At 41.5% G+C, this 22,985-nt stretch overlaps 1 protein-coding gene across 1 annotated transcript; it reads left to right on the forward strand.

Moving 5' to 3' along the window:
• The first annotated feature begins 1,671 nt into the window (after positions 1–1,671).
• On the forward strand, positions 1,672–21,402 carry LOC104349945 (myosin-1B). The gene is made up of 38 exons (XM_086473795.1): positions 1,672–1,875; positions 1,968–2,111; positions 2,459–2,615; positions 3,205–3,232; positions 3,330–3,444; positions 3,524–3,616; positions 3,714–3,777; positions 3,858–3,956; positions 4,062–4,165; positions 4,247–4,385; positions 6,164–6,282; positions 6,378–6,527; positions 7,154–7,324; positions 7,995–8,304; positions 8,927–9,000; positions 9,302–9,389; positions 9,475–9,592; positions 9,970–10,093; positions 10,179–10,315; positions 11,039–11,294; positions 13,241–13,483; positions 13,590–13,766; positions 13,852–13,997; positions 14,085–14,175; positions 14,264–14,653; positions 15,288–15,414; positions 16,309–16,427; positions 16,753–16,949; positions 17,352–17,535; positions 17,622–17,787; positions 17,960–18,084; positions 18,288–18,596; positions 18,697–18,900; positions 19,779–19,904; positions 19,997–20,167; positions 20,254–20,358; positions 20,490–20,585; positions 21,250–21,402. Exons 1-38 carry the CDS (start codon positions 1,672–1,674, stop codon positions 21,400–21,402), a joined length of 5,823 nt encoding a protein of 1,940 aa, XP_086329921.1.
• The last annotated feature ends 1,583 nt before the right edge of the window (positions 21,403–22,985 follow it).

Here is a 22,985-nt window from a genome sequence, read left to right on the forward strand (position 1 = left end):
TATTTGCACCTAGGAAAATTAACTTTATATTTACTTTTTAAATAAAAGTCAATAGAAAATAGCTATCAAATTATTTAAAAAGGCAATCTGCTGACATAGTGTATATATATTCTATATTAACATAATGTATACTAAACTACTACATATACTAGACACTGTAATAATAGCATACAATATCTATACAAAAATACCATAGACAGTATATATGCAAAATGCATAATATGCATTAATGTGCTATACTATATACTAACATAGTATATACTAATACACATAATACACTAGTATCATTCCATTAGGAATCCTGTAAGAAAACATGAGATATTATAGCAAATGATAAATCTGCTGGTGAAAGATTGGGTATATTTTACAAACCTATGTAATTATTCTGTGAAATGGTCTCATTTGTTTAATAATACTTTAATGAATTGGCAAATCATGTAGTTAGAAGCAAAACCATTAGTCAGGAGATTGTACCCATGCATGTGAATTGATAACATTGTGGCATGAAGTCTGTCTTTGCTAGCTAAGAAGACATATTTTTTTCATGTGTAAGCAGTGGAATACTGAGTGGAATTAGTTTTATAATGTACAAAAATACTGTGATCATTATTAAAATATTATTTCTGTTAGGCTGGCCACACTGCAATAACGAGGTTGCTAAATGGTAAAGGGTTCAAAAAAGAGTTTTAAAAATATTCTAAGTTCAGAATATCTTTCCTGCAAGCAAAGTGAAACTGTTTCTCAAGGAAAAGTTACTCAATTATTTGATTTTCACCTAGAGGTCTGCCATAGGTAAAAGTATTGATAGAGAAACGAGCTTCTTAATTTATTCAGAACAGCTACTCAAAATCCAAATTGTATGTGATGAACTTAGATAAAACTAGGTTTAAAAAAAATGATAAATTTGGAACTATTAATTTTGGAACAATATATCTAAATTTCAGCTTCACAATTGCATGAAATTTTTCAGTCAAGACAATTGTTTGGCAATAATAAGCAGGGTTACTGATAAACTTTTTAAAATAGAGGTCAAAGAATGCTCCAAAGAATGGTCAAATTACTCGGTTTCTATTATGAAAAAGCTCAAAGTGGAGAATATCAGCTTTGTTTGTTAGCAGATGGATCTGTGGAATAATTGAAATATTTGACAACTTGTGCTATTTTATCCCAAGGGAACGTCTTCAATGAGAACTGCTAATAATATTAGCTCTGTATATCGAGTCTTCTGTGCCTCTTCCAGTGTTTTATTATAAACAAATCTCATAGTCTGAAAGGTGCTAAACAAAAAAGACATGAGAGGACTTTCACAACTCCAAAATTGAGACTATCTAGTGAGTGCAATGTATGGAACCTTGGAAAGGATCTGTTCATCCTGTTAATTCAACAAATTAAAAAAACAAAACCAAAACAAAACACAGAAAGTATTCCTCTACAAAAGCAGTCATCAAGTAGGCCTAAGATCTGACTACATAAAAGAGAAATTAAAAAAAAAGAAAATTATAGGACAGAGCTCTGAATTAGCAGAAAGATGAAAGAGTCAGTTCATTTGATTGATACATACAGCAGAGCACCATCCAACCCACTACATTGTAAGTGTTTCTTCCATCATGTGCTGCAACATATTTTATACCTCACAGATACTTCCTGCATTACCCCTAGTAAACAGCAGCCATGTCATCAGACTCTGAGATGGCCATCTTTGGAGAGGCAGCCCCCTACCTTCGAAAGTCAGAAAAGGAGAGAATCGAGGCCCAGAACAAGCCTTTCGATGCCAAGTCATCTGTCTTTGTGGTACATGCAAAGGAATCCTACGTGAAAAGCACAATCCAGAGTAAAGAATCAGGAAAGGTCACCGTCAAGACTGAAGGTGGTGAGGTGAGTAAAAAAAAAATTCAAGGCTTGAGAATACAATTTGATCCTGCTGTGGAGTTTTAGGTGTCAAATATGTGTATTCTTTTCTTTGGCAGACTCTGACTGTGAAAGATGATCAAATCTTCTCCATGAACCCTCCCAAGTATGATAAAATTGAGGACATGGCCATGATGACCCACCTCCATGAACCTGCTGTGCTGTATAACCTCAAAGAGCGTTATGCAGCCTGGATGATCTACGTAAGTACCAGCAGAAGGAGATGAATCCTGCTCCTGAGGAGTTGAAGATACTTTTCAATCTCTCTGAAGAGCTTCCTGACTTCTTGTCACCTTCTTTGTTGACTTTTCTATTTCTTGTTTCTTTCTTGCATGTGCTTTTATCTTACTGTCTACATCCTCTTTCTCTTCTTCCTTCCCTCTTTTACCTTTCCTTATTCTTTGCTATATTTCACCTGTTCTCTGATAGGTCATTCCTCCACTTTACTTTCTTTCACTGCCCTGGTCTCCCCAGAACATCATTCACATCTGCCTTACCTGCAACTCTCCTCAGCTTTCCAAAATCAGCATTCTGTCCCCCTTCCTTACAGACCTACTCGGGTCTCTTCTGCGTCACTGTCAACCCCTACAAGTGGCTGCCGGTGTACAACCCGGAGGTGGTGTTGGCCTACCGAGGCAAGAAGCGCCAGGAGGCCCCTCCACACATCTTCTCCATCTCTGACAACGCCTATCAGTTCATGCTGACTGGTGAGTGCTTGACCTCCCTCACAGCAATCTAAACCAAAAAGCCCCACTGATCTCACTGGAGCATGTGACAAGACAGCTAAAAACACCACAGAGCTGTATGGCTGAGAACTCAATTGAGTTATGCAGGAATCAATATCAAGTGAAAGTGACCCAGAAGCATGCATGGACTCAGCACTGTGTATTATTTGCACTTTAATGTACAAAATTTTGCACTGTCCCACTCCAGAAATAGTACTCAACTTTTTTTTGCTATTTTTGTCCACTGATGGGACAGAAAGAATTATTATTCCATACAATCCCCTAATTCGAATGCAGATAGGCAGTTTGATTGGATTTCTTCATGAGAACCGTGTGAAGAACAAGTGGGTAAACAGCTTTTGTGAGGACCACATGCCTCTGATAGCATCTGTTTTGGCTTATACTTTCTACTCTTGGGACCTGGAAGGGAATCGGTAGTCTTGGACTACTTGGACTACCAATCTTGAACTTGGGAGAAGTCCCAACTTCTGTTTGCAGCTTTACTTCTCATTCAGATTAGTGTTATCCAGGTCAACTGCTAACATTATCTTTCATTCTTCCTTGTTCACAGATCGTGAGAACCAGTCAATCCTGATCACGTATGTACACCCCCTGCTCGGGTCCCTGCGGGGCTGCCCGGTGCCAGGGGACCTTCTGCCTGACACACGCTCTCTGCTTCTCTCATTGCTTTGACAGCGGAGAATCCGGTGCAGGGAAGACTGTGAACACAAAGCGTGTCATCCAGTATTTTGCAACAATTGCAGCGAGCGGGGAGAAGAAGAAGGAGGAGCAACAGGCAGGCAAAATGCAGGTGAGGTCCTAGGGGCAGGAACATGCAGCTGTCACACTTATTTATTAGCTATATCATGACAATAAGATTTCTATTTTAGGGGACACTTGAGGATCAAATCATCAGTGCCAACCCACTGCTGGAGGCTTTTGGTAATGCCAAGACGGTGAGGAATGACAACTCCTCACGCTTTGTAAGTTGTTGCCTGGGACAAAATTACCTTTTCCGTATCAGCACACTGACTTGAATACTCTTGCAGTCAGGATGACTGACTTTTCTGCTTCTTTCAGGGTAAATTTATCAGAATCCATTTTGGTGCCACAGGGAAACTGGCTTCTGCTGACATTGAAACATGTAAGTGACCCCCCTGGCCTGATCCCCTTCCTTCCAGACTTCCTCAGTTCTCGTGCTAACTGTCCTCCTGTTCTTGCTAGATCTGCTGGAGAAGTCCAGGGTCACTTTCCAGCTCAAGGCAGAAAGAAGCTACCACATATTTTATCAGATCATGTCCAACAAGAAGCCAGAGCTAATCGGTAGGAAAGATCACTAACTTCTCCAGACAAAGGTCATGGAATGACATTTCATTCCTTTACATGCCAATTACATTCGATCTGTATGTGTTTTGTCCGTCTCTTCAGAAATGTTGTTGATCACCACCAACCCATATGACTACCATTATGTGAGTCAAGGTGAGATCACAGTTCCCAGCATTAACGACCAGGAAGAGCTGATGGCCACGGACGTAAGTAATACACAGGAGTTTTCTTAGACGGACTCTGACCTTCGACAGGCGTGGCGCTTACCCTAATGATTCTTCTGTTAGAGTGCCATTGACATCCTGGGCTTCACTCCTGATGAGAAGACAGCCATTTACAAGCTGACGGGGGCTGTCATGCACTACGGCAACCTGAAGTTTAAGCAGAAGCAGCGTGAGGAGCAGGCAGAGCCAGACGGCACAGAAGGTACCAGCACACTATATCTCGGAGCACAGTATTATATGTTGGAACACCCACTGATACAGGCAGTAATTCAGGGTCAGAATCATTGACTCGGCCTGCACATTTCCCCAGGTGCCAGTGTTGTAGAACAGAAGCGTGTCCTGAGCAGAGCACTTTGCTGGAAGAACACAACTCAGTGGAAGCTGCACAGGGTTTTGAACTACACAAAGTATAAGGCCCAGTGAATCCTAAAGCACGCTTCCACTGGCTGACACACTGGGAGTCAGGCAGAAGAAAAGCAAGCTTTGCTGCTACACTGAATGGCAGCTTCCCAGACCTGGCACAGACACAGGAGCCACTCTGCTCACCGACTTAGGTTTATGTACCCACGTACCTACTGTCATTTACCATCAGCTGTAGTTATCTCCCAATGGTGTTGTTTCCAGGTGACAAGAAGCCAGAATCCTGAAGCTGCTCTGCTTCAAAGCCCGTATTCTGGAGACACCTGAACTGAGAGCATTGTGCTACTTCCGTTTACATGGGCAGTTAAAAAGGAACATCAGTTAAAACTGCCGCTGTGGCTCATGTGTTCTACATTTTCTGTAGAGTCTCAGCCTGTCTCCAGGACTTCTGTTGGAAAAATAGGCACCTGGGATGTGTCTATTCCATTTGCTTTGCCTAGACTTGTTCAAACGTGCATTCTTTCAAAAGTTCGTGGAAGTATTTCCATGAAACCAGAGTTATTTGTACATGTCATAAACATGTACTATTAAGGGTTTTTTTTTTTCTTGAGGTGTTTTTAGTGTGTGTGCTTTGGATTGTTTTTTAGGAAAGTTAAGGCGTAAGTGAAAAAGGCTGCAAGGAATACGATAGCAATGAATCTGTGAATGACGATGAGGACTAGTAGAATGCGCTCAAGTAATAGCTGTAATCATTGCGTGAATAGAACCAAAGGAAAGAGGTATAGAAGAGTATAAGAGATGACTATTAAATTATTAACAAATAACTCTACAAAAGTAAAATATAACATAACTTCCAATTTTGATCTTGTTTCATACCTTATTCTTTCCAGTGTTAAAAGTACATTAAATGCTTGGTTATAAATAACGTATACAATAAGAAGCATCTCAAAATTGGCATCTGTATTCTATTAGTATATTCTATAATGAGGTTTGACCTTTTCACATTCAAGGACTCTGTAAATAGTACTGGTGCTTGCTATCATTTTTGCTGTGAGAAGAGACAGGCAGCAAACTGGAAAGTGATGGCAGCATATATCCAGTTATCTAGTGGTTATATTTAATAGTTTAGATTCAGAGAAAATGAGAACTGGAAAAGACATGTGCGTGTGCTGTTTACCCTTAGGGATAATGTGGTCCCATCATAAAAGTTATATGAGATATCCTATTCATATGTAATACTTCAGTAATCTCTCTCTCTCTCTCTCTCTCTCTCTCTCTCTCTCTCTCTCTCTCTCTCACTAGTTTCACCACCTACAATTTTCAGTACAATGTATTTCCAACCAGTTTCCTTTTCTGTTTATTCAGAAATTGTGACTTTTTTGATCTGCCATTTTGTCTGTCTAATCACTTTTTTCAAAATTTGCATGTTCATTGTAAAGGCATTTGGAAGAATATTTACATTTACAAATCATCTAAATTAAATGGGAAAAAATCAGTAAATCAAGAAAAATTACAATATTTTAAAGTGACTAAGTATATGTGGCTTCTGAAGAAACAATTCTGACAAGATACATCTACTGGAGAGCTAATATTCGATCCTCTGTATGCTGATTTCCTTAGTTGCTGATAAGGCTGCCTACCTGATGGGTCTTAACTCAGCAGATCTCCTCAAAGCCCTCTGCTACCCCCGAGTCAAGGTTGGGAATGAATACGTGACCAAGGGTCAAACCGTGCAGCAGGTAAGAAATAAGTGATGATAGAAAACAAAATGAAGTAAAAACTTTGAACTTCCTCTTTTCCCCTGGATGTCAACTTTTCTTTTACTTTTCTTTAGGTATACAATTCAGTGGGGGCCCTGGCAAAAGCTGTCTTTGAGAAGATGTTCCTGTGGATGGTGGTTCGCATCAACCAACAGCTGGATACGAAGCAGCCCAGACAGTACTTCATTGGTGTCCTGGACATTGCTGGCTTTGAGATCTTTGATGTAAGAGGAGGCTCTTCATACAAGTTTCCTGGAAGGGGTGTAAAGAAACTGGAATAGTTTGGGGCTTGGGTATTTTTTTTCAAATTATGGATTGTTTTTATTTACTGGATAATCCTCACATTCTTGTAGGAATAGCACTTTTCTGGTTCTGATAGTATGTATTATCCCACAAGGGCTGCAAAGTTTTACAGATATCTGTCATTTTCACATTCAAGATGCCTGTTCATTTTCACATTTTATAGATGTCTCTTGTTGCATGCAGTGAAAGTTGCATTGAAAATTGATATGCAAATGTTGAACAACTGATTTTTTTTTTTAATGCTGAAGCCAGATTCCGTCTGAATACTTGGGAATAGACTGGCAGTGTAGACAAGTTCTGCAGTTCAAAGCTGGACTTGGACTAAACTCTGAAACTCTTCAGAGCTCAGAACTATGTTGAGACAGTGCCAGGGCCTGAAAAGCTAGATATATTAGAGGATGGGATACAGCAGTCACCTGTCCAACCCCATGACTAGAAATTCAGGATCCCAATCATAGAGACCTTAATGGGTTGAAAATAAAACCTACTGGGAGATGGACAGTGTTGCTGGAATTGAACTTCACAGGTAAATCTCTATGTTCTGCAGTTCAACAGCCTGGAGCAGCTCTGCATCAACTTCACCAATGAGAAACTACAACAGTTCTTCAACCACCACATGTTTGTGCTGGAGCAGGAGGAGTACAAGAAGGAAGGAATTGAATGGGAGTTCATTGACTTTGGGATGGACCTGGCTGCCTGCATTGAGCTCATTGAGAAGGTTCACACACTTAATGGTTTTCCAAATGTAAAATGTAAAAGGAATCTTCTATGCTCAAAGTAGACCACTCTAATATGTGGCACTCACACTTAATGCAGCACATAACATGATTTTTTCTGGGCTTCAAGCATTTCATATAGATTTTCATCTGCCTGTTACTTCACCACCTGTGGGATTCTGTCGCATAGTACATAAAATTTACATGGGGCAAAAATTTCAGTCTTAGTCACTGTTCTGGAGTTCATACTTAAATGTGTGTATTTTTTTAATGCATGATGAGTGAGTGAATAGGCTGAGCAACTTCTATTTTAATATGTTTAAAGAAATTTTCTATCTTGTTTCTAATAAAAAGCATTTAGGAAGTGTAAACTCTTCCTTACATCTGAATGCTACTAATTGCATTCATTTTGTTTTCCATCTTCAACTAACATGCACATAGTGAATTTCTATGTTAGATCTTACGTCACAACTCTAAAACTAATGGGTGAGCTTGTTTTCATGTAAGTGATGACATACATATCCACTAAAAAATGCCCTTTCTGGAAAAACATAAGATTACACATTCTGAGGAGGGTTTTTTGTATAATTCTTATCTTCCATTCCTCTCTCCTATATACATTCTCTCTGCTTCTTGCTTCCCCACTTCTTCATGTGTTACTATTTCTTCCAGCCCATGGGCATCTTCTCCATCCTGGAAGAGGAGTGCATGTTCCCCAAGGCAACTGACACCTCTTTCAAGAACAAGCTCTATGACCAGCACCTGGGCAAGTCCAACAACTTCCAGAAGCCCAAGCCTGCCAAAGGCAAGGCTGAGGCCCACTTCTCCCTGGTGCACTATGCTGGCACGGTGGACTACAACATCACTGGCTGGCTTGAGAAGAACAAGGATCCGCTGAATGAAACTGTTGTGGGGCTGTACCAGAAATCATCCCTGAAGACACTGGCCTTACTCTTTGCCTCTGTTTGTGGGGCAGAAGCAGGTGATTTCTTTGAAATCAGTTCTACTATAAATTACAGAAAAAAAATCTTGCAATAATATTTACATTTCAAAAATTGAAAACGCAGAACTTCATCTACTTTTTGAAACTCAGTCACTCAGACTAATGAAGGAAATTACATTTCCCTAGAGATCTTAATAGATCCGTAGGTTTTAAGACAAGACAGCTGTCCTGCAACATTAACACAGGGTAGCTGACAAACCAGACTTCTGCAATATGGGGCATTCCCAAATACTTCAGGGAATACAATCAGATGTATCAACATGCTGCTAAATTTATGCATACCCTTAGATGTAAAGATACCTAAAGTCTGCATTTGGTATATGCTTTAGCAATTCATTTAATTCTGTAAGTATCTTACTAGGCAAAATGTTACATTTTATTTCCTGTTTGCATTTTCTTAACTCCAGCTTGAAGTCATTAGTTTTCATTCTATCATCTGAAAAAATCGTCTCCCATTGTAACTTCAAACACTGTATGCATTTGCAAATTTTTATCATATTATTACATTTTCTATTTTTTTTTAAGGTGAAAGCACATAGTTCTTCAGATTCTAACTGCATGCTTTCGTTGTTCATTTTTTTTTTAAAAAAATATTGTTTAGAGAGTGGTGGCGGTGGCAAGAAGGGCGGCAAGAAGAAGGGTTCTTCTTTCCAGACTGTCTCGGCTCTTTTCCGGGTACTGTAGAATAACCTTATACGTTTTACCTCACCGTGAAAAAAATATAGAAAATTAAGTTCAGAAGAGCTTTAGATGGATCTAATATACAAAATCTTTATGTTCAGAAAGGATAAAGACACGTGTTTCTTAATAAAGAAGGATTCTCACTGAATCCTTGGAAGTATTCTTTTAGAACTGCCCAAAAGTTCTGTAAAAAAACATCACTGATCATGGTTTTATTGCAGTGTTCTTACTCCATCTAATATTGAGATTGTGTAAGTGACATTTTTAAAGCAAAGTCTTTACTCTTGGTCTCAAGGAAAATTTAAACAAGCTGATGAGCAATCTGCGAAGCACACATCCCCATTTTGTGCGATGCCTTATTCCTAATGAAACAAAAACACCTGGTAAGTTGTTAAAGTTCAAACTGTGAAAAATCTGTTCTTCTCTGTGTATTACAATGAAGCACCAATTCATTACGTCAATTATTAGGTGCCATGGAACATGAGCTGGTGCTGCATCAGCTGCGGTGTAATGGTGTGCTGGAAGGGATCAGAATTTGCAGGAAAGGATTCCCCAGCAGAATACTCTATGCAGACTTCAAACAGAGGTCAGATTCCATGTCATCCACCGTCCGCCATATCCACAAATGCTGAATAATTTGCATTTCCTAATTGTTTTAACTACTGTGAAAGTTATGGGAGGGGTTCATTGTACCAACCTTTAGGCATACAAAAGCCATTTGTCCAAGTTAGTCATCCAGTTTCTTTTACAGCTAACTAGAAGAACAGGCATTTTCAAAGGGCAATTATTTATTCCTGTCCTGATTCCTATTCCGGTATGGGAAAAAGCATTTTTTAATTAACGATCCAGAAATGAAGTTGACTAGCTTAGACTACATTAACTTCTGGGTAGCAAAGTAGGATTACTTGGTTTGACTGAGCTTTAAGGAATCTTACCTTCTTCATATTCTACTTCCTCCCACAGATACAAGGTGCTTAATGCCAGTGCCATCCCAGAGGGACAGTTCATTGATAGCAAGAAGGCTTCTGAGAAGCTTCTCGGGTCAATCGATGTGGACCACACCCAGTACAAATTTGGTCACACCAAGGTACAAGCCCTCCTTGACTCACTCACTGCATGTCTCTGCTTTGCTCTACCTGACAGTGATGTGCGGCAACATTCCCTTTCTCAAGGTGTTCTTCAAAGCTGGGCTGCTGGGACTGCTGGAGGAGATGAGGGATGAGAAGCTGGCGCAGCTCATCACCCGCACACAGGCCATGTGTAGGGGTTACCTGATGAGAGTGGAGTTCAAGAAAATGATGGAGAGGAGGTAGACACTTATTTGGCCTGCTGGGCCAACCCTCAGCGGATACCAGCAACATGAACAAAACTGAAAATTATCTGCTTCTCACCAAATGTCATTTACTTCTCATTGATTCAGTTTACCAATATGGTTGTATTTGGGAGTATACCCTTGCAGTAGATGAAGAGGTATAAAATCCTGATTTAGGAAAAAAAATATAGTTTTTAACTTCTGTATCACCATTTGCAATAATTTTTGCTAAACTCAGTAAGTGGCTACATTATATGTATGTCCAGAAACGAGGTATCTAGCCTAAGCTAATTATTTTAGGTCACCATTATAATCAAAGGTGACAAAAACACTCCTAGCACAAGAGAAGTATCCTCTAGCCTTGGATAACTTTCATGAAAGGGACCAAGTCGACTTCTGGAGGTGTTTGTTTTCTTTGGCCATGAAAGTGAGCCAAACACCTGGACCTCAAAACTGTCCATACAGGTTGACAATCTACATCACACTAGGGAGTCTTTTTCAGAGACACATATTTTTAATATGTATAAAAATATATAATGAATATTATTAATAAATATATAAGTAATAATATATAATAAATATTTTATATACACACGGATAGAACTATAACTATAAAGTATTACATGTAGAACTTCAGGTTATACATATCATTATATGTAATTAAATACGTACCATAAATTTTAAAATATGTAACATAATATATTTTTTGTTACCTTTCAGGGAGTCCATCTTCTGCATCCAGTACAATATTCGTGCATTCATGAACGTGAAGCACTGGCCCTGGATGAAGCTGTTCTTCAAGATCAAGCCCTTGCTGAAGAGTGCAGAATCTGAGAAGGAGATGGCCAACATGAAGGAAGAATTTGAGAAAACCAAGGAAGAGCTTGCAAAGTCTGAGGCAAAGAGGAAGGAGCTGGAGGAGAAAATGGTTTCTTTGCTGCAGGAGAAAAATGACCTGCAGCTCCAAGTGCAGGCTGTGAGTATTGCTAATGGTTTTGGTTTGTAATGTCCTGTGTAAAATGATCCCAAATGTCTCAAAATACTATTTAATTTTAAAATATACATGTTTTATAAAATAGGAAGGAAAACCACACAGAAAAGCTAAGCTGGAATCTACAAATATTAGTAAAATTGCAATGAATTATTGCAGCTGTTTCCTTACACTTTTAAATCAAGAGAGAAGTAGTCAATTTCCAGTTAGTAAATACTGCTGTTTACTGTATGACACTTTAAATCACACATGGCAACTTAGAGCAGCAATCATGTCTTTATAAAACTTCATATACTATAGAATTTTGACATGTTATCATCTGATCAGTGAAGGCAGTCTGGAGGTCCTATTAACAACTTTTATGCAGAGACTCACAAGTGGATTGAGGTGGAGTAGGAGGGGCTGACAGTGTCAGGGATTTCCCTAGCATTTATGGTCCTTGTTTCCTCAGGAAAAACAGTGATGAAAGTGGAGTCCTCCCCTTTTTCCATGGAAATAAAAGGGGAGCAACAATAAGCACCTTAAACCTCTCTTTCCCAGCAAGGATTAGAATTCATCTGCCCACATTTTGAGGTCTACAGTCTACACCTGAGCTAGTAACCTCAGATTCTCTCCATCTTCAGCAACGAGAAGCTCATCCTTTTAGAGTATGATACAATTTGTCCAAAAATGTATATTTTTTTTGTTGAATGGACTGCATCTTGATATCATGGCAGATATCTAAATCTGCATGAAACAAAACCCAACCTAGCTATCTTGCAGAGTTATAAAAAGTCTTCTGCCTGGTTGATACCATTGCTCTTCACTAGAACAAAGAGGAAATGAATAAGTGGTATGCAAAAAATAAAGATTGCTTCTTAGTAATTTGTATCTTACAATGGATGTAAATTCAAGTAATTGATACTGCCCTGGTAAACACCAGTCTCCCTTCCAAATGGCTCTTGACCGCAAGGGCTAGAAACATGCCTGATTCAACTACCCCCTTTGAAACAGTGATCTTAACGTAAAATTTTGCCAAAACTAAAAATTAATTTCCTATTCAGTAAATCTTTTTAGGAGTGTTGTAATAAGATTTTCTCAGCTGAGTGCTGGTGTTCTTAGCATTCAGATTTTAAAAACTGTATGCTAAAAAAATTACCTACATGGCTGTCTTCAGTAGAACTCTATGACCCTTTCCAGTCCAGTCAACTGCAAAGTAAGTAAAATGATTAAAAGATGTAAGTGACATACTGCCATATCTAATTTCAGGCTCTATCTTCACATTAATGTCAAGTTGCATGAACAGTTAAAGAGTTTAAAAAAAAAAAAAAGCTCAGACTCTAGACTGGAGCACCTCCCCTACAAGGACAGGCTGAGAGAGTTGTGGTTGTTCAGCCTGGAGAAGAGAAGGCTCCAGGGACACCTTATAGCAGCCTTCCAGTACTTAAAGGGGGCTACAGGAAAGGTGGGGAGGGACTCTTATCAGGGCGTGTAGTAACAGGACAAGGGTAATGGTTGCAAACTGAAAGAGGGGAGATTTAGATTAGATATTTGGAAGAAGTTCTTCACTACAAGGGTAGTGAGAGACTGGCACAGGTTGCTCAAAGCTGTGAATGCCCCCTCCCTGGAAGTGTTCAAGAGCAGGTTGGATGGGGCTTTGAGCAACCTGGTCTAGTGGAAGGTGATCCTGCCCATGGATCTAGATGATCTGCCACTAGATGATCTTCAAGCTCCCTTCCAACCCAAACCATTCTATGATTCTATGATTCTATGAATATATTCCATTCTTTTATGGGCTGGAGGCAGTGCAAAACAAATAACTACTCTTATAATAATTAGTTTTAATGACAAAGAACACTAAAGCTGTTTTAAAAATAATAATTCCTTGTTTGAAAAGCCAGTAAGAAAAAAACTTATTTGAAAGCTATTTTATTTAAATGAAACATGTGTAGGAAGCTGATGGTTTGGCTGATGCTGAGGAAAGATGTGACCAGCTCATCAAAACCAAAATCCAGCTGGAAGCCAAAATTAAGGAGCTGACAGAGCGAGCAGAAGATGAAGAAGAGATGAATGCTGAGCTGACAGCCAAGAAGAGGAAACTGGAGGATGAATGTTCAGAGCTGAAGAAAGATATTGACGATCTCGAGCTGACACTGGCCAAGGTTGAAAAGGAAAAACATGCCACTGAAAACAAGGTATAAGGCAGAACTTGTCACTTAAACTCCAGAAAATGAGCCCTGTGATGTTACAGGACTTCCATATCTACTTCCTTTATTTACACTTGCTCCCTTCTGCTCAAAGGTGAAAAACCTCACAGAGGAGATGGCAGCCCTGGACGAGACCATCACCAAGCTGACAAAAGAGAAGAAAGCCCTCCAAGAGGCCCACCAGCAGACACTGGATGACCTGCAGGCAGAAGAGGACAAAGTCAATACGCTGACCAAAGCTAAGACCAAGCTGGAGCAGCAAGTGGACGACGTAAGCAGACAGGCAGACAGCAAGGACAGGACAGGTATGGAGTTAAACCGGGCTGGCCGAGCACTGATGGTCTTGTTTGTTTCAGCTGGAAGGGTCCCTGGAGCAGGAGAAGAAACTGCGCATGGACCTTGAGAGAGCTAAGAGGAAACTGGAAGGAGACCTGAAGCTGGCCCACGACAGCATAATGGATTTGGAGAATGATAAGCAGCAGCTGGATGAGAAACTGAAGAAGTAAGAGTGGCTGCAGGGCACCTGAGTGCTGGGCTGGTGCACTTGTCTTTTTCCTTTGAGCTCTGACATGCTTTGCTTTGCCCAAAGGAAAGACTTTGAAATCAGCCAGATCCAGAGCAAAATCGAGGATGAGCAAGCCCTGGGCATGCAATTACAGAAGAAGATCAAGGAGCTGCAGGCAAGTCTCTGTTCCTTCCCCTCTCCCACCCAGACTCAGGTCAGGTAGGAGGAGGACATGGCTGTGAAGGGTCCCTAATGTTCCCCAGGCTCGTATTGAGGAACTGGAGGAGGAAATTGAGGCAGAGCGAACCTCTCGGGCAAAAGCCGAGAAGCATCGGGCTGATCTCTCGAGGGAGCTAGAGGAGATCAGCGAGCGCCTGGAAGAAGCAGGAGGAGCTACTGCAGCTCAGATTGAGATGAACAAGAAGCGCGAGGCGGAATTTCAGAAGATGCGCCGTGACCTCGAAGAGGCCACGCTGCAGCACGAAGCCACGGCTGCCGCCCTGCGGAAGAAGCATGCGGACAGCACAGCGGAGCTGGGGGAGCAGATCGACAACCTGCAACGCGTGAAGCAGAAGCTGGAGAAGGAGAAGAGCGAGCTGAAGATGGAGATTGACGACTTGGCCAGTAACATGGACTCTGTCTCCAAAGCCAAGGTACTGAACTATTTCTTAGTAGTAATTCAAACATAAAAGTATTCATATTTTAATACAGGAATTTAAGTTACTCATACTTTAAAATTAATAGTTGCCCTTTACAACTTAAATTTGAGTATATCTGTTTCAGTATTAGTTTAATAATATATTGTATCCTTTGGGTGAGAGCTTCATCTGAAGCACCTAATTTAAGGAACTATAGGGTCTCATTGCTTGCTTCAGCAGGTTATGATAGTAAAATGAAAGACACTGCCTATATCCATTTTTTAAGCTTCTTCTAAAATAGAAATTACTCCTACACTACCATTTTCTTTTTATTTCTATTTTTCTTTTCCTCCCTTAAACATTTCAATGGCAACCACTAAGAGCCAAACAGAATTTAAAATAATTCCTCATTTTACAGTGTCCCATCATCCTTTTTATCTACTGAAAAAATGGAGTGTACATTAATAAATTATACATATGCTGGAGTTAGGGATGCGAATTTCATAGAAAGATATATCAATTAACTGATGCATTTTTACTTTACTTCTAAATCATTGGCTTGGTTTTTTGCACTTCATAAGACTTCAGATTCTCAGTAATTATGTGTTGAACCACCAGTCATCTTTCATTCTGATCTTCATGCAAATAGGCAAATCTGGAGAAGATGTGTCGCTCCCTAGAAGATCAACTCAGTGAGATCAAGACAAAGGAGGAGGAACAACAGCGCACAATTAATGACATTAGTGCTCAGAGAGCTCGGCTACAAACAGAATCCGGTAAGACATTTGTGGTTTTTAAGAGAACAGTGTATATGACCTGGGGCTTTAAAATAAAGGGTCAAAAAGACTCGCAGGTCTTGGTGGAAACCATGTTGAACATCAGCCAGAAATATGCTCTTGTGACAAAGACAGCCAACAAAATCCTCAGTTGCATTAGGAGAAGTATTGCCAGCAGGTTAACAGAGGGTGTTCCTTCCCCATACCCAGCACAGGTGAGGACACACCTGGAGTGCTGTGTCCAGTGCTAGGCCACCTAGTACCAGAGAGATACAGACATCCTGGAGCAGGACAATAAAATGTTTAAGGGACTGAAACAACCAGTCACTGGAACAACCTCCCCAGGGCTGTGGTAGAGTCCCCGTCACTGGAGGTTTTCAAGACATGGCTGGTTAGGGTGATAAATAAGCTCATGTAGGATACCTTTCCCATGAAAGGTTGGACTGGATGACCTTTCAAGGTCCCTTCCAACCTGGACTGCTCTATGAGTCTATGACTGGAGTTTCAAAGAAGAATTCATCTATTTCATAACCTACCCTTCACCCTCCTGCTTCCCAGGAGACATTCGGGAGCGGACAGAGATATACATGAGCATGCACACCACATAGTACTCATTCTGTAAGCTTGAGGCTTGAAGTGACCACTGGACTCAGTGCAAACATACAGTACAAATAGTCAGATGTTGGACAAGGGGGCATGATGTATCTCATTTCTTGCCTCTAAGACAAATATTTTGGCATACTCAGAAGTATGGCTATGTATCAGTGATAAGGATTACATTAAAGAAATAAAATTTTGTTTAACTCGAAATATTTTTATGTGCTTTTAATTACCAAGGTTGACACTTTAAAATAAGTCATTAAAGGGCTATTTTACTCATCTGAACTCTCCCAGGTGAATATTCACGCCAGGTGGAGGAGAAAGATGCTCTGATTTCTCAGCTGTCAAGAGGCAAGCAGGCATTCACCCAACAGATTGAGGAACTCAAGAGGCACCTAGAGGAAGAGATAAAGGTGAGAAGGTTTTCCAAATTCTGTCTTATCCATTGGATTGCTCCGGTCTAGAAGGACTTTCAGATACATATGAAATTACAGGATAAACAAGCTGAGAGGGAGAAAAAAAACTTAGGTAATTCAGTGCAAGTCTGCCTATATTAGCTTTGCTCCCCCTTCCCTGCAGTTTATCCATTCATCCTTTTCAAGATTCCCAGATCTTCCTTTCTCATTCAGTAGCTTACCATCATTCTCACAATAGAACCATCCAGTCTCCATCAACATGGGAAATTTCACAGGGTATTTCCTTTCATTGTCAATCAAATCATATTTATTTTCCCCACAGGCCAAGAACGCCCTGGCCCACGCCTTGCAGTCTGCTCGCCACGACTGTGACTTGCTCCGGGAGCAATACGAGGAGGAGCAGGAAGCCAAGGGGGAGCTGCAGCGTGCCCTGTCCAAGGCCAACAGCGAAGTGGCCCAGTGGAGAACCAAATATGAGACGGACGCTATTCAGCGCACGGAGGAGCTGGAGGAGGCCAAGTAAGTGGGGAAGGTGGGGAAGGCTGGCAGAGACTAAGGATGGAAATTTGAGTAGACCATGGTGATACTGTCAGAAAGATGCCAATTTTCTACTTTGGGGTGGGGTACCAGGAAGAAAGAAAACATAAATGAGAGCAGGGATGCATTGGAGAAAATCAGAAGCAGCAAAGCTCTTCAGACACAAACGAGCAGAGAGATGCTAGTGTGAATAGTAGAGAGTGAATTGCTGTAGCCCAGGATTCAGACATAGCAATACAGTGGCTGGCTGGGTTACACGCCTCTGTGTAAATGGAGATCACACCCTACCAAGTGGCTGAGTGTGCTCTTATAAAAAAGATACTGGCTGCACAGCATATGCTCCCATTTGCTTCCTCACCTGGACCTGTGTTTACCCCCTCCCAGGAAGAAGCTGGCACAGCGCTTGCAGGATGCAGAGGAACACGTTGAAGCTGTGAATGCCAAATGTGCCTCCCTGGAAAAGACAAAGCAGAGGCTGCAGAACGAAGTGGAGGACCTGATGATTGATGTGGAGCGATCAAACGCCGCCTGTGCAGCTCTGGATAAGAAGCAGAAGAACTTTGACAAGGTCTTCTGGGCTCCAGCCTTGGGGCTCCTGGGCAGAGCATGCCCTCCTGATTGCCACGTCCATACTGAGGTCCTGTTTCTCTTCAGATCCTGGCAGAATGGAAGCAGAAGTATGAGGAAACGCAGGCCGAGCTGGAAGCCTCCCAGAAGGAGTCTCGCTCTCTCAGCACGGAGCTGTTTAAGATGAAGAATGCCTATGAGGAGTCCTTGGACCACCTGGAAACGCTGAAGCGTGAGAACAAGAACTTGCAGCGTAAGTCCCTGGCCCTCGGCTCCTGGCTGGGCTTTCTCACTATCCACCACTACCCACTGCTGCACATGGGTCTGGGCCTGCGGGTCGGCAAAGATGCCCGTCACCTGGGTGTGACATGGCCCTTCCCATTCTGCTCTGTGCCTGACCATGCCATTGGTCTGTGTTCCCCCAGAGGAGATTTCCGACCTCACAGAGCAGATTGCAGAGGGAGGAAAGGCGATTCATGAGCTGGAGAAAGCCAAGAAGCAGATTGAGCAGGAGAAATCTGAAATCCTGGCTGCTCTGGAGGAAGCTGAGGTACACAGCATTATTTATTGCTCTCTTATACGTCTTGGATATCTATCTCCTTGTAAGAACTGTGAAGTCATTCCCAGATACAAGAGGAAAAGACTGTTTTATAAAAGTTTAGAGATATTATCTAAACATGGCACTCCTTTTTACTCAGAACTTCAGGTTCAGCATTTGTCACATAAAAAGTATTCTAATTTATTCTTGTCCAGGCCTCCCTTGAACACGAGGAGGGGAAGATCCTGCGCCTCCAGCTTGAGCTCAACCAAGTGAAGTCTGAGATTGATAGGAAGATAGCAGAGAAAGATGAGGAGATCGACCAGATGAAGAGAAACCACCTCCGAGTCGTGGAGTCCATGCAGAGCACCCTGGACGCTGAGATCAGGAGCAGGAATGAAGCCCTGCGACTGAAGAAGAAGATGGAGGGAGACCTGAATGAAATAGAGATCCAGCTGAGCCATGCCAACCGCCAGGCTGCAGAGGCACAAAAGAATCTGAAAAACACACAGGGAGTGCTCAAGGTCTGTTGAACACAGTTGCCTACAGCGAAATGTCTTCGCTGATATTTTTGGTTCCAAACAGCTTTGAATCTGCTTATAATTTTTTTCAATGGCACTTCAGGATACCCAGATACACTTGGATGATGCTCTCAGGACACAGGAAGACCTGAAGGAGCAGCTGGCCATGGTGGAGCGCAGAGCAAACCTGCTGCAGGCTGAAATTGAGGAGCTACGGGCAGCACTAGAACAAACAGAGAGGTGTAGAAAGGTGGCTGAGCAGGAACTGATGGATGCAAGTGAGCGTGTGCAGCTCCTCCATACCCAGGTGAGGCCACTTGGTGATAAATGGCACTCTTGGTAAGCATGAGAAAACTTGTATGCTTTATTCCAGTCATCTTTGGAGGCTTAACATCAAAGATGAGAATTATCTTTTCTGAAGTAATCATCATGATAATAAAAGAGATATTTGCTGGAAAAGTCTGTACACTGGATATGTTCCCAGATTGCATTTGATGAAACCCATGCTTCTACCTTCTTTGCATCCTAACATAATCTCCAGAGGAAAGACAATTAGTCACAGGGACCAGATTTTTTTAGTCACACATGCCATGTGGTCTGCCCACTTACTGACTGAAACTCTGAGACTAGAGCAACATTTATTCCTTGCTCAGTTGAAATGTAGCACTAGGGAATCCTCATATTCTTTCAAATATGTGCTTGTCCAGTCTAGCAAGAAAGTGGGGATGAAGTCCTGGATCTGATGAAGCCTATGTCAAGCAGACTTTCACATGAGCAACATGTCATAGCAGTTCAGCCAGCAGTCAAGTGCTGAAATCTATGGAAAGTGTCTGGTTTCAAATGCTGAAAAGGTTCTAGAAGGTATCCATCCTATCTACATTACAAATTTTTCCCTTTTTAATTGATGAGAGTGGATTACTCTTCCTTAATTATGTTGAAGAGAAGGCACTTCACTGATTTCCTTCACTCTATTTTTATTATTTTCCTGTGCCAGCCTTGGTGGATGAGATGTGGCATAAATTCTATTTCAAAGTACTCTCTTCAAATTTAAAATTAGTTGCTGAAGAGAAAACAAATGGTATTGATTTTTCACATAATTATGTCTGAAAAGATTCAAAATCCCATAATGTTCTTGATTTGAAATTGTGAGCTAACAAAAAAAAACCCTCTGATGCTTTTCAACAGAACACCAGCCTGATCAACACCAAGAAGAAGCTGGAAACAGACATTGCCCAGATTCAAAGTGAAATGGAGGATACGATCCAGGAAGCCCGCAATGCTGAAGAGAAGGCCAAGAAGGCCATCACAGATGTGAGTTGGGGGCTCCTCTCACTGCTGATGGTGGATGTATTCTCCTCAAAATATCCCCAGCCCCAAAATGGCTTTGACCCTTTGCTTTTCAGGCAGCCATGATGGCAGAAGAGCTGAAGAAGGAGCAGGACACCAGCGCCCACCTGGAGAGGATGAAGAAGAACCTGGACCAGACGGTGAAGGACCTGCAGCTTCGTCTGGATGAGGCTGAGCAGTTGGCGCTGAAGGGAGGCAAGAAGCAAATCCAGAAGCTGGAGGCCAGAGTGCGTAGGGCTGGTATTTTTGCACGAGTGAGCACGTCCCTTGGAGAGACACCAGGGAAGCTGCAAAGATGGGCTTCTCGCTGCAGGTGCGGGAGCTGGAAGGGGAGGTTGATGCTGAGCAGAAGCGCAGCGCTGAAGCCGTGAAGGGTGTGCGCAAGTACGAGAGGAAGGTGAAGGAGCTGACCTACCAGGTAAGGCAGGAGGCCTCCTTGGGCTGACACACCTTCTTGCAATGGTCTGTAAGAAACGTTACTGGTTTATGTAGAGGGCATTTAAAAAGGAGAGTCAAAGAGGTGCTTCTCTTTCTTATGCTTCTCTTTAGTCTGAGGAAGACCGGAAGAATGTTCTCAGGCTCCAAGATCTAGTGGACAAGCTGCAAATGAAAGTGAAATCCTACAAGAGACAAGCTGAGGAGGCTGTAAGTATTGCTGTGTGCAGAGTCAGTCTCCATCCTGGTAGAGGAGGAATTCTCTGTTGGTGTTTTCCCCTGCGTAGCTCTGTTCAACACATATTTTTTTTTGTCTTTTTCTCACTGTGCACTTAGGAATGAACAGCTGAACAGTTGTTCTGGCTGAACACGTCAAGGGTCTAGAGGGGTGTAGAATAGATTTTCTGTGAGCGTTATTGCATCACTGGGAAGAGCAGCGAAGGCTTAGGTCAACTTTGTGGGAGTAGGGTTCTGCTTCCTTTCACTTTCTTTATTACATATTTCTGCCTAGCATAAAAATAAAATTACCTTCAAAAATTGTAATACATCATTTTATAGTAGTAAATAAATGGAAAATTATTTAATAGAAATAACTGTAACTATACATAATTATTGAAAAAATCCAAATTGAATTAGCACTTCATATCCAGAGAGGGATTCCTGGTATAACTTATTAACCATCTGAACATTTAGCATTTAAGCTATTTCTTTGGATTCCTGCTAGAAGTATTAGAGAGAATTACATACTAACTCACAGTCTTGGGGTTTTTATTATTATGTAAAGGCAAAATACTGCAGTGTGTCCAGTGCAATGTTACGGTAGGAACATTATAAAACATTTTATAACCTATTTTATCTCTCTTCCTATCTCCAGGAGGAGCTGTCCAATGTCAACCTCTCCAAGTTCCGCAAGATCCAGCACGAGCTGGAGGAAGCCGAGGAGCGGGCTGACATTGCAGAGTCGCAGATCAACAAGCTCCGAGTGAAGAGCCGTGAATTTGGCAAGAAGGCAGAAAGTGAAGAGTAAATGCCTCCAGTGGTGCAAAGTGAAAGAGAATTGCACAAAATGTGGAATTCTATCACTTTGGTTTTGTAATCGCTGCTTAGTCCTTCATCAATCTCTAGATAATTAACGCCTAGATAAAAATAAAAATTGAAGAGATTTTCCCATGGAAATAATGAGAAGTTCACTGTTGTGTTTTAATCATTATCCTGAATTCTCATTTTCCTTATTTATTGATAGTCATTCAATCTTGCTTCAGGTATTTTCAAAGTGTTTCAGCCACTGTTAAAGTGGTCTAATTCACTAGTGTTATATGGGCCTGTCCAACTCCTTTTTTGACTGGTATGATGAACCTGGTGACTTGTCAGGGTTCCCAAGTGCCTATTACCTTCATTTTGAGTTGGGCCATACCCGAAAACTTTCTTCCTCATCTCTCCCATCTTCTTAGGTCTCATATCATCTTCTTCCTTTCATATCCCAATGTTAAATGGACAATGAGGCTGTGGCGCTATATCTGCTGTGCTTTGGAGAGGACCAGAGCAGAAGGCTATGATAAACAGCACTATGAAGTCGCTTTCCTCACAGTAGAGTTCTGTTTGTAGTTTCTTCATTTGCCTGTTTCTGAGAGGAGTGATATAGCCCACAATGTATCTGCCATTTGGCATTGAGACACCACTGTCTCAGATCAGTCTTGCAGCCATTGTACTTCTCAGTGAACACAGCTTAGGCTAAATATTGCAGGTCTCAGAACTGGTCACCATTCTGAATGGTTTGCCAGTCATTCACAACTGTCCCGTTTCCTCTTAAAAAAAAATAAAGTTATTAAGCTTCCTAACCATGGAGTGGTTAGGAAAAGACAGAATTATGACTGGTGTTCAGTCTACCACAGTCATTTCTGATTATGTATTAGGTTATATAACCTTTAGTTGTTTTCCACAGGTCTGATTCTTAATTTAAGACATCCAAAAGACAGCTTTCAGTGACAGAGAGCTCTTCAGTAAATTTTCCCCTTTGTTTTTCTGATTAATGAGTATTATTCAAACCAAGTCTGAAGATGGAAATGCTAAATTCTTCACAGGCTTTCCAAGGTTATAAGATACATGTGTGCAAGCCTCCTCTGACTGTGGAGCACTGCAGATCATACGTCTACTTCAGCTGTGTCTAACAGGCTGACTGTGAGCAATCAGACCCTGAAGAGGCTGGGCAATCGCTTCTCTCTCTCTTTGTTAGCCTGACACACCTTGCAGACACTGTGCAAAGACATTGGGGAGCTGTGCCAGCCAAAATGGTTGCAACAGATCTGGTCTCTTGAGGTTCTGTACAGTATTGGGCCATTCAAGTGACATCACTGGCACCAGAAAAAAACGTGAAAGCTGTCACCTAGCCTATCTGGCATCACAACACTCACAAATGGCACAACAACATGCTGATGAGGCCTCAGACATTACACTAACACCAGTAAAAACATCAAGTTTGACTCTTTCTGCTTCCCCTCCAACTGCATCTGTGATTTACCCCATCCCTGTCTGCCGCAAATCCATGTGATCACACCATGCCTGTGTGTTACCAGCCCTGCCCTCAACCTTTTTTCCATGCCTGCTCACACT

This window comes from Leptosomus discolor, chromosome 15 (genome assembly GCF_034619465.1).
Source record: "Leptosomus discolor isolate bLepDis1 chromosome 15, bLepDis1.hap2, whole genome shotgun sequence".
NCBI classification, from domain to species: domain Eukaryota; kingdom Metazoa; phylum Chordata; class Aves; order Leptosomiformes; family Leptosomidae; genus Leptosomus; species Leptosomus discolor.

Bases quoted from the DNA above. Each gene is read 5' to 3' on its own strand.
- LOC104349945 (XM_086473795.1), top strand. From the start codon at position 1,672: ATGTCATCAGACTCTGAGATGGCCATCTTTGGAGAGGCAGCCCCCTAC. The intron at 13,484-13,589 runs GTATAAGGCAGA...TTCTGCTCAAAG, and splicing joins AACATGCCACTGAAAACAAG to GTGAAAAACCTCACAGAGGA. The intron at 18,085-18,287 runs GTACACAGCATT...ATTCTTGTCCAG, and splicing joins CTGCTCTGGAGGAAGCTGAG to GCCTCCCTTGAACACGAGGA.